This window comes from Corvus moneduloides, chromosome 21 (assembly GCF_009650955.1).
Source record: "Corvus moneduloides isolate bCorMon1 chromosome 21, bCorMon1.pri, whole genome shotgun sequence".
Lineage (NCBI taxonomy): Eukaryota > Metazoa > Chordata > Aves > Passeriformes > Corvidae > Corvus > Corvus moneduloides.
In genome coordinates this window covers 10,883,192-10,896,217 of record NC_045496.1, presented here as the reverse complement: position 1 = coordinate 10,896,217, position 13,026 = coordinate 10,883,192, and the positions used below count along the sequence as shown (strand labels likewise).

The following is a 13,026-nucleotide window of genomic DNA, read 5'->3' as shown; positions in this document are numbered from 1 at the left end:
AAAAAGCCAGCAAGACATAGACCTAGCAGTGTACCACAGGGCAGCACAGTCCCGGGGACATGGTGGCACATCTCCTCCAAGGACCCAGGGCTCATCCCCTCCATGGGCTAGAAGCTCCAAAGACCCTGTGGCCCATCTCCTTCATGGACCAGGGGTCCTGAAGATGTGGGGACATGGAGCCCTGAGCACCTCTCAGGGGACTTCTTTGTGGGGTGGCCAAGCTCCTCTCTCTGTGTGAAGTCATCTACAGATGGCAGTACCCACACACATGCATCTCCCTGCTCTGTGCTGGTGCTGTCCTGATGGTACCATGGCCTGGCCCCTGGCCTTGATCTCTGCCCAGCCCACACAGGCAGCATTGGCCCTGGCTCCCTGCCTGGCTCAGAGCCATGTCCCTTGGGCCACAGGGACAGGGTGCTTGGATCTACTGGCTGCAAGTCCTCCCAGGGCATTGTCCCTGCACCCAGGGTGTCCTGGGGTAGCACCTGCACATGACAGCTATTAAGTGCCAGGGAAAAGCTCCCTGCTGCTCTACCAGCCATCGTGAATGCCCTATGGAAATGCTGTCCCCAGTGCTGTCCTCCATGGGGGGGAGTGGCCCCAGCCCTTGTGGCCCTGGGCCCTCAAGCTATGGGACAGCAACAGGATGATGCTGAATGCTCCAGCCAGGCAGGGACTACTGCCCACAACCAGCAGGGCTAGGGCAGGCAAGGCTGGGAATGGTGCCCATGGACTATGATATATGGGCTCTCAGTCATGCAGGGGAAGAAATGCAGAAAAGGAGTGAGAAAAGACGACAGGAAACGTCCTGGGGTGTCACTGAAACCGCAGAGCCCTGCTACACCCTGGCACGGTGGCATGGCATTGTGCCCAACAGGGATCCCAAGAGGCTGGCAGCCAGCAGGAATGAGGGTGCAGATCCCAGGGGCACTGGAGCAGCCTGAGAACCCCCAGGGAGCAGTCTGAAGCCCTGTTCCCTGCTCTGTGTGTGCCAAGGCATAGGGCATACCCTTGCCAGCTTCTGGGGCAGTGCTGCATACCTCGATGCTCCCCTCCTTACCTCCGCCTCGGTTTACCCATCTCATTTTGGCTTTCATGGAGACTTGGGTCCTGAACAGCAGTGCCAGCAAAGGACACAACTGAGCCAGACTGGGAGCAGGGCAGAAGTGGGGCAGGGGCAGAGGAGGCAGCTCTCTGTGCACACACTGCTGAGGCTCACACGTGCCCGCTTCCCCTTTTGGCAGGAAACATCCTGGACAGGACAGTGCCCGGGGCTCTGTGGCACTTCAGAGCTGTTAGTTGATGGTTTCAGGATGAGTCAGTGGGAGTTGGTATCCTGTTTGCAACCAAGCTGCGGGTGGCAGATGGGTGGCACCTAGTCAAGGCTGAGGGCACCTTCTCAGCCACGGGGCACCCACCTTGTTTTGGGCCATGGGGCCATGGGGCCCATTCGGCCAGAGGGTATCCACCCAACTGTGGGGCACCCACCCAGTCACAGGGTACCCACCCCCCAGTGCACTGCAGGGGAAGTGCTGGGAGTGGGGTGTGCCAGCTGCCACGTGGGGCAGGAAGGATCTGCCCGTGGGGCTGGGACAAGGCAAGAAAGAGGAAGCCCTTGAGTGCCCCAGCCCAGCACGGCAGCGCCCGGGCAGACGCACCTCGCACCTTGCACACCTCCACCACAGTAAGTCTGAGTTCAACATTACTGACCGCTGAGGGGAGAGGGGCTGAGAAATGGGGTGGCCCCTACCACTGATAGAGCAGGGGTTTCCCTTTCAGAGCATCCCCAAAATAGGGGCAGCATCCCCAAAACAGGGGCAACATCCCCAAAACAGGAGCAATATTCCCGCTGCTGGAGACAGGGACCTGCAGCACTGATGTGCAGTTCAAGGAACCAGCAAAGCTTTCCCAGCCCTTTCTGCTTCCCATGCCAGATTTGTCTGGAGCCTAAACTTAGCTCATATATTTTAGCAGGACAGACGGAGTGGGCCAAGGTGGGGAAGGGATTTTTTGCAGCCAAGTGGCAGTGCTGGGGTGGGTGGGAAAGTAGGGCACTGCTTTCCAGGAGGTTTCCATCCTGGAAGCAGGGACTCAGCCCCAGCTGGCAGCGGGGCTCAGGCAGCCCGCATTTCCAGAGGTTTCCAGAAAAGGGGAAACCACCTTTGCTGCTGAACGCTCTGAGCCCTGCAGTGGGACCAGCGCTCCAGAGAGGGCTTAAGCTGGCGGCTGGTCCTCAGTGCAGCCAACCATCCCCCTCACCACCTCCGCCACTGCTCTGCTCCCAGCAGTGCTGCTGGTTAAACAGCTCTGACAGCACTGGCCATCTCTGACATCCTGAATATAAAACGTGAGTGTTTGGGGCACTGAGGCTATGAGCTCCCAGCCTGCTGGGGCTCCTGATGCCCTTAGGGGCTGGGGAGAGCACCCTGACCTGGGGAGGGCACCTCGAGCCTGGGAATTGCGTTGCCATTGCCACAGGAGAATACTGGGGTGAGGGAGCAATTCTTGGGCAGGACACTCCCAAAACCAGCCCTCGTCAGAGTTTTGGACTTCAGAGTCTCCCCATTTTGCAGCTAAGGCCTCACCATGGGGCTATTCAGGTGGGACTGGGATGTTCCCTCTTGTCCTTTGGTGCACAGCAGTGGCAAGGCTGGCTGCATATTAGATTTGACCTATTCTGGGCAAAGCAAGAAGTGAAGACTGAGACTGTGGCTGCTTGTCAGGTGGGGAAACTGAGGCACAGAGCAAGAAAAGACTGCCTGTAGTAGGGCCAGCCAGGTGGGGCAGAAGGGCACAGGGAATACTTGCCATCAGCTCTGCACCTCCCAGCAGCATCTCTGCTCCCCCTAAGGTCACCAGGGACTGCAGGAGCATGAACAAAGGCCACCCTGGCGTGACACCAGATGCATGGGGAATTCTGTGACACAGGGAAGCAGAGGGTCCTGGGGTGATGCTGAGGCCCAGCATGGAGAAGCCCTTTCTCTGGCCCCTCTGGCACCAGTGCCTCCCCATCCCCCGTCACCCCTGGCAAGCTGAACTGATGGCCCTCGGTGGCCTCTCCTCTCTCACAGGTGTCAGCTCTGTCACCCCATGAGGTGACAGCCAACCCACCACCATGGTGACCTGGGCATTGCTGCTGCGATGGTCTCCATGGGGCCGGCCTGGTGTGAAGGCCTTGGTCACTGCCGGACTGTTTGTAACCACCCTCTGGAACCTGAGGCTCTTCCTCAACCCCTCCAAGGGGTCTGGAGAAGACTCTAAACACGGGGAGCCACTGGTGATCCTGGTGTGGGAATGGCCCTCAAAGCAGGTCCCCAATGTCAGCAGGGACGTGTGCCGTGAGCTGTATGGCATCACAGGCTGCCAGCTCACCACAGAGCGGCAGCTCCTGCACCAGGCCGATGTGGTGGTGTTCTTCCACTCCAGGCTCCAGCCTGGCCGGGACAGACTGCCCAAGGAGAGGCTGCCGGGGCAGAACTGGGTGTGGGTCTCCCTGGAGTCCCCCTCCCACACTAGAGCTCTAGCAGAATGGAACCAGACCTTCAACTGGGTGATGACCTACAGACAGGATTCGGACATCTTCATCCCCTATGGCAAGCTTGTGCCCAACCGGTCAGCCACTGTGAACATCCCCGCAAAGACCAACTTGGTGTCCTGGGTTATCAGCAACTACCACAGGACTCAGAAAAGAGCTGAGGTCTACAGAAACCTCTCCAAGTACCTCCATGTGAATATATATGGCAAAGCAAACAACAAGCCCCTCTGCAAGGACTGCCTCTTGCCAACAATATCCAAGTCCAGGTTCTACCTGGCCTTCGAGAACTCCATCCACCGGGACTACATCACAGAGAAACTCTGGAGGAACTCACTGCTGGCTGGCACCGTGCCTGTGGTGCTGGGGCCACCCAGGGCCAACTATGAGCAATTTGTTCCTGCAGACTCCTTCATCCATGTCAATGACTTTGGCTCCCTGGAGGAGCTGGCCACCTTCCTGAAGACCATGAACTCCAGCCGCTACCAGCAGTTCTTTGCCTGGCAGAGGAGGTTCAGCGTGAAGCTCTTCACTGACTGGAGGGAGCGGATCTGCACCATCTGCATGGCCTACCCCCACCTGCCCCGTGGCCGCCTCTATCCCGACCTGCAGAGCTGGTTCAACTCCTAGTGCATGCCGGGACCCTTGGGATGAATCCAGGCAGGGGTGGGAGGTGTGTGCAGCACCCACCTGCACATAGGACGTGGAGCAAGGACAGGAGTCCCCACTCTCCTCCCAACCCCGCTGTTGCCACACTGGGACTTCAAGCAACTCCCTATGACTTCCTTTCTTGTGAAACAGGACTTATCATCCCGACCCAACACTGAACACCTTGCCAGGGTGCTGGCAGGACCAGAGGGTGCTTTGGAAAAAAGCAGCACAGTGCTGCTGAGACTGTGCATGTGGTATGGGCAGGGCAGGGGGGTGGTGGGTGGCTCAGCCTTTCCCTGTGATCCTCAATGTCCCCCCAGCACCTTCTGCTGAGTGCCTAAGTCCTGCCACCATTGGTAACATTTGTGGCTGGGCTGGAGGAGCAATGGTCAGCCCGGGGCAGGGGTCCGTTACCCCGTGGCCAGGGAGGAAGAACAGCGTCTGCTCCCCCCCTTCCCAACAGCACCCATTTCCTGCCCCCACCCGAGCCGTGGGTGTCACCGTGCCAGTGAGGAGGCACAGGACAGCGGATGCTCTCAGAGCAATCTCAGTGCCACCAGGCAGGCAGAGGGACACTGTGGTTTGTCACTCCCTCCCTGATGTGACAGGAAGCCAGTGAGCTGGCAGCCTCTGGAGGCTTGCACAAGCCCGAAGCAAAGCCAGTCCTGTGGGCAACTTGCATATGCACACATTACACTGTGGAAACCCTGCACCATGGGCACCCTGCACATTGCACACCCTGCACCACAGGCATCTCAAGAGGAAGCACCCATCTGGAATCAGTGGTGATATAGGGGTTGAGTGACAGGACATGTCACAGGACATGGAGTCAGACATGACTGCTCCATCTGTGCCTTGCTCTTTGCCCCTCTAGTCAGTGCCATCAACTCCCTTGATATAAACAACTCTTTTTGTCACAGGTTTCCTTTCCAGTTTTCTTCCCTGAAGTCACCAAACCCCACTTCTGCCACCCTGTGAGCTGCCGGGTGCCCAGCAGGACTGAGAGTTGGCAGAGGGGACATCCCTCCCCTGGCCCAGCCCTGGTGAGGTGGCAGCTGGACGGGCACACTGTGCTCTTCTGACTTCTGTGGCTTCTGATTTCCGCTTTGTTGTTTTCTGGGTCAACCAGAAGTGGAACAGGAGGGGCTGTGGGTGCCCACAGACAGATGCTGGGTACTCATGGGCAGGGGATGCCAGGGTAGCAGGATGTGGGGGTCCTATGGTGGATTGCAGCTCTCGCATGGCTGCAAGCAGAAAACCAGATAGTGGAAATGTGGAGAAGCAAACCTTCAGGAGATGGCATCTGTCCCACATTTCTGCTCCTGACTCTGCCAGCCTCCTGCACCCCTAAAGCACCAGGCAGCACTGGGCAGCAGCAACAGGGGGCAGTTTTTGGTGGATGCCACCCAGGGGACCCTGCCCCACAGGGCTGGCATCTAGCCCAGCCCAGCCCTTTGCAGGGTCCCAAGGTGCCCTGTGAGCAGCTGCCTGCAGTGCCCCTATTCCAGGCAGCCCTAGAGAGCAAAGCCCCAGCTACCAGCCATCAAACAGGGCTTTGCAGAAATTTCCTTACAGGCTTGGTTGGGGATTTCATTCTGCTCAGGGGAAGGGCCCTTGAGAGAATGGGACTGGGGGCAAACCAACTGAGAGGCTGTGGTGGGAAAAAGTGAAGGGTCATCCCCTAGACACCCCTGACCCCACCAGCTCAGCTCTCAGTGCCCAGTGGACCTGCATGACTGGGTTGTTATCACCCCACCAGAGACTGCGTCATCTGGACCACACATATGGGAACATACATCCCTCCCATATCGACATCATACTACAATGAGGACAGCCCCAGCTTTCCAGACCTCTTCACTGCCCACCCTGCTACATTCTCTCCTTAGTCCTTTTCTCTGAGCCTGGCAGCTGCTGGAGCAACCTACGAGTAAGTTCACACTGCTTCCAACCTTCCCAGAGGCAGCTACAGCAAACCAGCAGCTCAAACTGGGTGGAAGATGACCCCCTCCCTTCACTTTTGACCCACTCTGATTTGGGGGGCAACAGCCCTGACAAGTTGGTACCACTCCAGGGCCAAGATGCCACCAGTTGTGGAGAGAGGCCAAGCTGCAGGCAGCCAAGAGCTGGGCATTGCTGGAATGGTGGGGACATGTCCACCTTCTTAGGGTGCCTTGTTCCAGCCCTGCTGTGCCCCTGCATGCAGCCAAACCTCAACTGCTGGGATGCAGGAGCAGGGATGCAAAGGGAGGCAAGGAAAGGGTTAACTCATTCTTGCCTCTAAGAACTCTGAGATTTATTTCACTGCCAGAGGGAATGTGATTAAGAACAAAAAATTAAAAAATCATCATTAACTACAGCAGGCTGGAAGGCATGGGGGGCTAGCAGCATGGACAGGGTGGTGTAGGCCCCCTGGGCTGGGCCCTCCAGGGAAAGGTCTCTGGGCAGCCGGGCTGGGGTAGGGGGACAGTGACTGGAGAGCAGGGAGGGCCTGGGGGACTGGGGGTAATGCTGGGCACAAAGCGCTGGGGAGGAACCCCCCAACCCAAACAAGCCTCATCAGGTGAAGACCTCTTGTGCCACGGGGTGAGGGGTGGTGGGGGGCTCACCTTCTCCCCTGCCCCAGCCCTCTGCTCACCCTGGCTGCCCAGGAGGGTGGGCAGAGCCACCAGGGCCATTGGCCCTGGGCACAGCACCCCAGCCCTGCTCTACGTGACAGGGCGGAAGGAGACACCTGGGAAACTAGATCACTACAAAAATTTTTGCTTTTTAAAAACTACAACCAAAAACCTTTAAAAGAAATAATAAAACCACCCCCTCCCCCCACCCTTCCCAAAATCTAAAAAATACTTTTTTCTGGGTCTTGCAGGAGAGCGGCTGGGCTGGGGCCAGACACAGGCTCAAGAGCCCTGGGCACATGTGGATTCAGAGGGTGCAGTGGGGCAGGAGCTGCCCCCAGGTGAGGTCAGAGGGGGGGGCCAGCGCTGCTGGGACCAGTAAGCTCACATGACTGGGAAGGACTGGGAGCATCTGCAGAGAGCAGGCACCATCCCTGCGCCAGGCTCTCAGCCCCTCACACCCCAAAAGCCCCACACATCAGCCCAGCAAGCAGAAGCAGGGCTGTGCCTGTGTCAGCCCAGGGCAAGGGGGGCTTCTCCAGAGCACCAGCCCACCTGCAGTAATCCCACAGCCCCTGGTTCAGTGGCCACTGTTACTCATGGAGAGCCCAGGCTGCAGCGCTTGTGGGAACATCTCGGCTTTGTGGAAGGTCGGCATGTAGACAGGAGGGGAGGGTGCCAGGCTGTAGCCCTGGGACGTCACTGGGATGGGCAAGGCAGAGGGCACCAGGGGCTGGTTCATGTCATACATCATCCCCTCTGCCTCATTGCCATAGGGCAGCAGCAGCCGTTTGCCTTTCTGACGCCGGTTGCAGAACCAGACCCGGACCACCTGTGGGAAGGGAGACAGAGAAGGGTGAGGGCATGACCCAGGCACACCATTTGGGTGACAAAGAGACCCTTCTGCTGGTGGCATCTCCACAGCACCCCAACCTGCTGGTCCAGCCCCCTCCCTGCCACAATTCCTTGCTAGGCTGGGCTCCAACAAACTTTAGCCATGACCACTTTCTCACTGCTTCCAGAGTTGAGAGATGACAGAAATGGCAAATGTTAAATAGGAAAGAAGATAACAAATCAAAAGAAAGGTTCCCCTCCAAAGGCTGGTGCCATAGCCAGATGAAGCTAATACACAAACTTGTGTATTGTTAGTAGGTTGTGTTTTGTCTCTCTTCTGGTGCGTTTCCACTTCAGAAGAAAAACATTGTAACTTTTCTATGTGGGTTCTTGGGGGCAAAAATCAGTTTCCTCAGGGAGGAATTAGTATCAGAGGATTACTTTTATATATTTATGTGCATATACACAAACACAGATGCCTGTTGTTGGGTCTGGGAACTATTTTTTTCTCTCTTAAATTTAAATATTTAATCTGTGAACAAAAGTCTTCTCTGGAACCAGGTGGGTATTTCTTTTTCATATTGATGAGCCATATATATCCTAACTGTCTGGCAGATCTAAAGGGCAGTTATTTACACCTCTCCATGTGTATTTCATTTTTGCTCTGAGCCAAAGTATGAAAGTGGCAGGGGCATAGGAGCTGGTACCATTTGGGCACCCATCCTCCCCCCCTGCAACCTACATCTTTATCCAGGTTGAGGTCCTCGGCGATCTGGGAGATCTCCTGGGGACTGGGTTTCACGCACTTGCGGAAAAAGCTCTCCAGCGTCCCTTTCACGTTGGTCTCGATGCTGGTCCTGCGTTTTCTCTTCCGGGCTTGGGCCAGTACTTGCTCTGCATTGCACATCTGGGAATGAGAGAGGGAATATGTTGGGTTACCAGGTGGAAGAGTCTCCACCAGGCTTGGGACACACGTGTAGCTGGCTGCAGAGCTCAGAGGACAGACTGTGTCCCTGTGACTCTCCACTGAGCATCACTCCACTGTGGCTGGGGTCATTCCCAGTGCCCCAGCACTACCAGCAGTGAGGCTGGACACATATTTCTGCGTTCCCTCCCCTCCCCTCCCGATTCCCCAGGGAGCAGCAAGTTGCACATTCAGTCTATGAGATTCCAGCAGGACCCGGCTGCTCCTAAACAGGAACTGCCACAATGACAAGGTGTCTGCAGGGGGATTGGGCTCCCTCCCCCAGCCTGGCAGAAGGTGATACCCAGTGGTTCGCCCTCAAGCCAGACTCAAGCCATGCAGCGAGATGCTGCTGTGGCACAAGATGCCTTCTGTTCCCCTCTTCTCCCCCCGAAAACACGTGGGAAAGGGAGGAGAATCTGTGGCTTGAGGGCTTGCAGGTACCCCAGCTCCCAGCCCCCCTCAGCCTTGCACCTCTTGCATGTTGTCCGTGTTCTCCGCCTCGTTGAGCCAGCGCTGCAGCAGCGGTTTGAGCTTGCACATGTTCTTGAAGCTGAGCTGGAGCGCTTCGAAGCGGCAGATGGTCGTCTGGCTGAACATCTTCCCTGCGCGGGCAAGGCGGGCAGGGCATTACACACTGCGCAGCTTCCCTTGCCAGCAGCTCCCCAGGATCGGCCGGCCCCAAGCTTTCCCTGTTCCTGGGAGACCAGGAAAGGGATTCTCCCCACTCCTTCAGTAGGGATTTAAAGCCCTGAAACGCGTCTCAATAAGCAACTGTAGCTTTTTTAAACCAGTTCCCCGTGAGCTCGAACCTTCGAGTGCCCCTCCGGGAGCCCCGGGGCTGGTGCTTGATGGCTCCTTTGCGGATCGTTAAGGAGCAGAAATCGTTAGCCCAGGTGATTCCAAATCCCTCCCGGGCCTCTCCCTTCCCACCAGCTGTGGGGTAACGCAAGGGCCCTCCCCCGACCCCTCACCGTAGAGCGTGCCCAGCGCCAGCCCCACGTCAGCCTGGGTGAAGCCCAGCATGATGCGCTTGTGCTTGAGGTCCTTGGCGAACTGCTCCAGCTCTCCCGAGGTTGGCGCATCCTGGCAGGGGCAGAAAGACACTGAGAGGGGACAACTCGCGCCCAAAGTCCAGGGTCGATCGGGGTCCCCGAAAGACAGCGGCAGAAGAGGGCTCGGCTGAGCCCTCGGCAGCACTGACACCGACCAGGCCCACGCAGCACCCCCGCGACCACGCACACTGCTCAGCTCAACCCAGTCCGGCGCGGCAGCGTCCAAGGGCAGCACAAGGGCACCAAGAGCTCCCGCTCTGCCTCAACACGCCCTGGAAATGTTCCCTTTGTCCTCTGGCTCGCACCCTCCTGGCCTGGCCAGAGGGACCAGCGATGAGGTCATTGGCTGAACCCCAGATTCGCCCCATTCTCACTCATCCCACGACATGTCTGCACGGGGACGGTTCAGTTCTCCTGCGGCGTGGGCCGCTTCCCCTGGCTCTCGGGCTGAGGCAGCCCCTCACCACCTCTCCCGCCTGCGTCCAGAGCAGGGAAAAGGCTCCGGTAAAGAGAGGGACAAAAGTGCCCGTGAGCCGCGTGGGATTTAAGCACCTCGTTGCCACCAGCAAGCTCTTCCCTTCTGGCAAGCGGCTACCCAGGCACTTCCCACCTTCCTGTCGTGCACCCTTCAGCCTCTGCGGGGGTATTTTGAAGCCTTTTACCCAATTTCCACGTTTTCAGCGGAGTTTCGGGTTTTCCAGGCGTTCTTCCTGTCACCGAGCCACGGCTTTTAATTCCTGGCGTAAATCGGCGCCGATAAACTGGGAGCATCCCTCCCACGGGGGTGGGATGTCGTCTCACATCGCCGTCCTGCATCACCTTCCCGCAGCTGGGAAACGCCATTCGTGACCGCTCCCCCCCCAGCGCGGCCGGTTGAGGCCCGAGGACACACACGCACCCATCGTGGTGTGGGACCTCCCGCAGCTCCGACCCGGCGGCGGCAGCGCAAATCCTCCCAACCCCTTCAAGGACCAGCATCGGCAGCCGCTGGTGTCCCCGGGGCGGACTCGTGTTATGTCAATATTAAAAAATACTAAAAACTAACGCAAACCACAAATCCAGTCGTGCCGGGGACCAGCACTGCTGCCCCCGTCTTCCTCCCGCCCTCATCTGCGGGCTGTCTCTGCCCCAGCAAACTTCAGTGCCCGTGGACCTCCGGGAGGGGCGGCCGGGGACGCAGCCGACCGAAGGGGACTGAGGGGGCTGGCCAGGACCCCTCGGTGACGGCACTGCGTTGCCCCGAGTACCCCGCCGGAGCCGGCCTTCGGCATCGCTACCCGGGACTGTCCCGCCGCATCACGTACGGGAAGCTGCTCTCCCGAGTTCCCAAAACCCCCTTTCTTACCCCAAAGCAGTCTCCCCAAGGCTCTCCACCCTGCGGAGACTCTGACACATGGGGGACGAGCCCCAGCGCCGGGTCAGGGCTTCTCCCGGGGGCACCTGACGGCGGGGCCGGACAGGTGGCACCGGCGGGGTCTCGGCGATCCGCGAGAGCAGCCGGGCAGCTCCTGCCGACGGGGCGGCGAACCGGGGCTCCGGACGGGGAGGAAAGCCCCAGGGACATACCGTGTGCGGACGGCGGGAGCGGGGCAGGACAGCCCGCCCCATCCCCGTCCCGTCGGGTCTCACCTCCTCACCGCTGTCGCTGGAGTGTCCGCCCTCGCTGGCAGCGCCGCTGGAGCTGCCGCTGCTGCCCAGCCCCGAGGGGCCGCCGGAGCCCGGCTGCAGCGCGGCGGGGCAGAGCTGGGAGCCAGGGAAGGCAGGGGCGGCCGGGCCAGGGAACGGTGGCCCGGGCAGGGCGGCTGGGCCGGGGGCCGGAGGGCCGGCCCAGGGCGGGGGCGGCCAGGCCGGGCCGCAGCAAGCGGCGGTGCGGGGCTCGGTCTCGGGCTGGCTGCAGGGCCGGCCCGGGCGCGCCTCCGCCTTGGCGGGCGGCGCGGGACCGGGCGGGGGCAGCCAGGCGCGGGCCGGCGGCGGGTCGCGGGCGGGCTCAGGCTCGGGGGTGGCGGCGAAGGGGAAGAAGAGCGGCTGGGCGGGCGCCCCGTCGAAGCTGCCGCGGGGGAAGGGAGGTCCGGCGTCGGTTAGGAGGCCGAAGGGGGCGGCCGGCAGCCCCCCGTCCGGGCTGAACATGCTGCCCGCCGCCCGCTGCCCTAGGGCTCCATGCGGGGGCTGCCGGCCGCTGCCTCCCTGCTGCGGCGCCGCCGGGGCCTCTGAGAGCGGCGGGGCCGGGCCGGGCCGGATGGAGATGGGCTCCGGCCCCATTGGACCCCGCATCGGTGGGTCGGGCGTGAACTTGATCCCCCGGGGGGGCGGGGGGCTCGGAGAGAAGGTGCGATGGGAGGGGGCTGCGCCGGCCCGCACCCAGCGCCGGCGGGGAGGTGGACTGGGCGGCCCTGATGGGACAGGGAGGGGCAGGACACCTATCCTGCCGCGGGGCATCGCACCCCTCCGGTCCCGGACTTGGGAAGACCCACGTCCCTCTCACCCCTCCTGCCCCACGCTGCTCGGGGGGCACCGCGTCAGTGTTAGGGCAGCAGCAGCTCCGGGGTCTTGCCACCTGGGAACCCCCAAGCGCTGCGGAGCCTGGGCAAGAAACGGGATCTCTTCGGGGAGCTATTGGCGGCATGAACCGGGACCAGGGCCTGGTGTGAGGGCAGCCCATCCAGCTGCAGCAGCCACTTGTCCCCAGTACAAAGGACAAGCCCCGCGATGCCGGTGCCATAGTGCAGCAGCAGGGATGGTCCAGGGCTGGACCATCACCTCTTGCCCCTCTTGATGCCTGGTCTTGCTGACTGAGCCTTAGCTCCTTGGGGGGCATGGACAGAGCTGAGGCTCCTGGGGCCCCTTACGCTCTCACCATCCCTGTCCTGTTCCTCACTCTGCAGAGAAGGGTTGTGGCTTGGAGGAGCGTGTCTGTCCCTGAGGCCCCAGAGCTTGGGGTGTGCTGCCGGGGAGGGAATTGCAGGCCCAGCTATCGTGTCCATCAGCTCCACAATGAAGCATGCTCCGCATTTTCTCTGTCTTAAAGACTTTTCCTTCACACTGCCCTTCACAGTGGTGCTACCAGAGCTGGCTCCAGGCCTTTCCCCTTTCCTTCCCTCCCTGCTCAGCACCGGGAGCTTTCCCGATCCTGACACTGCCATGACATCAGCCTCTGCTTGGCTGTGCCCGATGCCAGCTCCTGCGTGCGGGCAGGTACCAGTGGCGTGGGCACCCCCTGACCTCAGCTGGAGCAGGGCGAGGGGTGCTCCTTCTGCCAGCACACCGTGATCCCAGCAGGAGCAAGGCAGGGAGTGATCCCGCTGCCGACACGGCCGCCTGTTTATTAACCCGGATTACCGGGAGCTGCTGCCGTCTAGCACTGGAGATATGCCGAGG

The 13,026-nt window shown here is 60.2% G+C and overlaps 2 protein-coding genes across 2 annotated transcripts; one reads left to right on the top strand and one right to left on the bottom strand.

Annotated features, from left to right (window-relative positions):
- The first annotated feature begins 1,088 nt into the window (after window positions 1-1,088).
- On the top strand, window positions 1,089-5,104 carry FUT7 (fucosyltransferase 7). Its single transcript, XM_032131133.1, has 2 exons — window positions 1,089-1,684; window positions 3,072-5,104. The coding sequence occupies exon 2, from the start codon at window positions 3,116-3,118 to the stop codon at window positions 4,160-4,162; it is 1,047 nt and encodes a 348-aa protein (XP_031987024.1). The 5' UTR covers window positions 1,089-1,684; window positions 3,072-3,115; the 3' UTR covers window positions 4,163-5,104.
- Window positions 5,105-6,454: 1,350 nt separating this feature from the next.
- On the bottom strand, window positions 6,455-11,812 carry LOC116454474 (POU domain, class 5, transcription factor 3-like). Its single transcript, XM_032131132.1, has 5 exons — window positions 11,281-11,812; window positions 9,571-9,682; window positions 9,071-9,201; window positions 8,375-8,539; window positions 6,455-7,630 (listed from the first exon to the last, which is right to left on the bottom strand). Exons 1-5 carry the CDS (start codon window positions 11,776-11,778, stop codon window positions 7,379-7,381), a joined length of 1,158 nt encoding a protein of 385 aa, XP_031987023.1. The 5' UTR covers window positions 11,779-11,812; the 3' UTR covers window positions 6,455-7,378.
- Window positions 11,813-13,026: the final 1,214 nt, after the last annotated feature.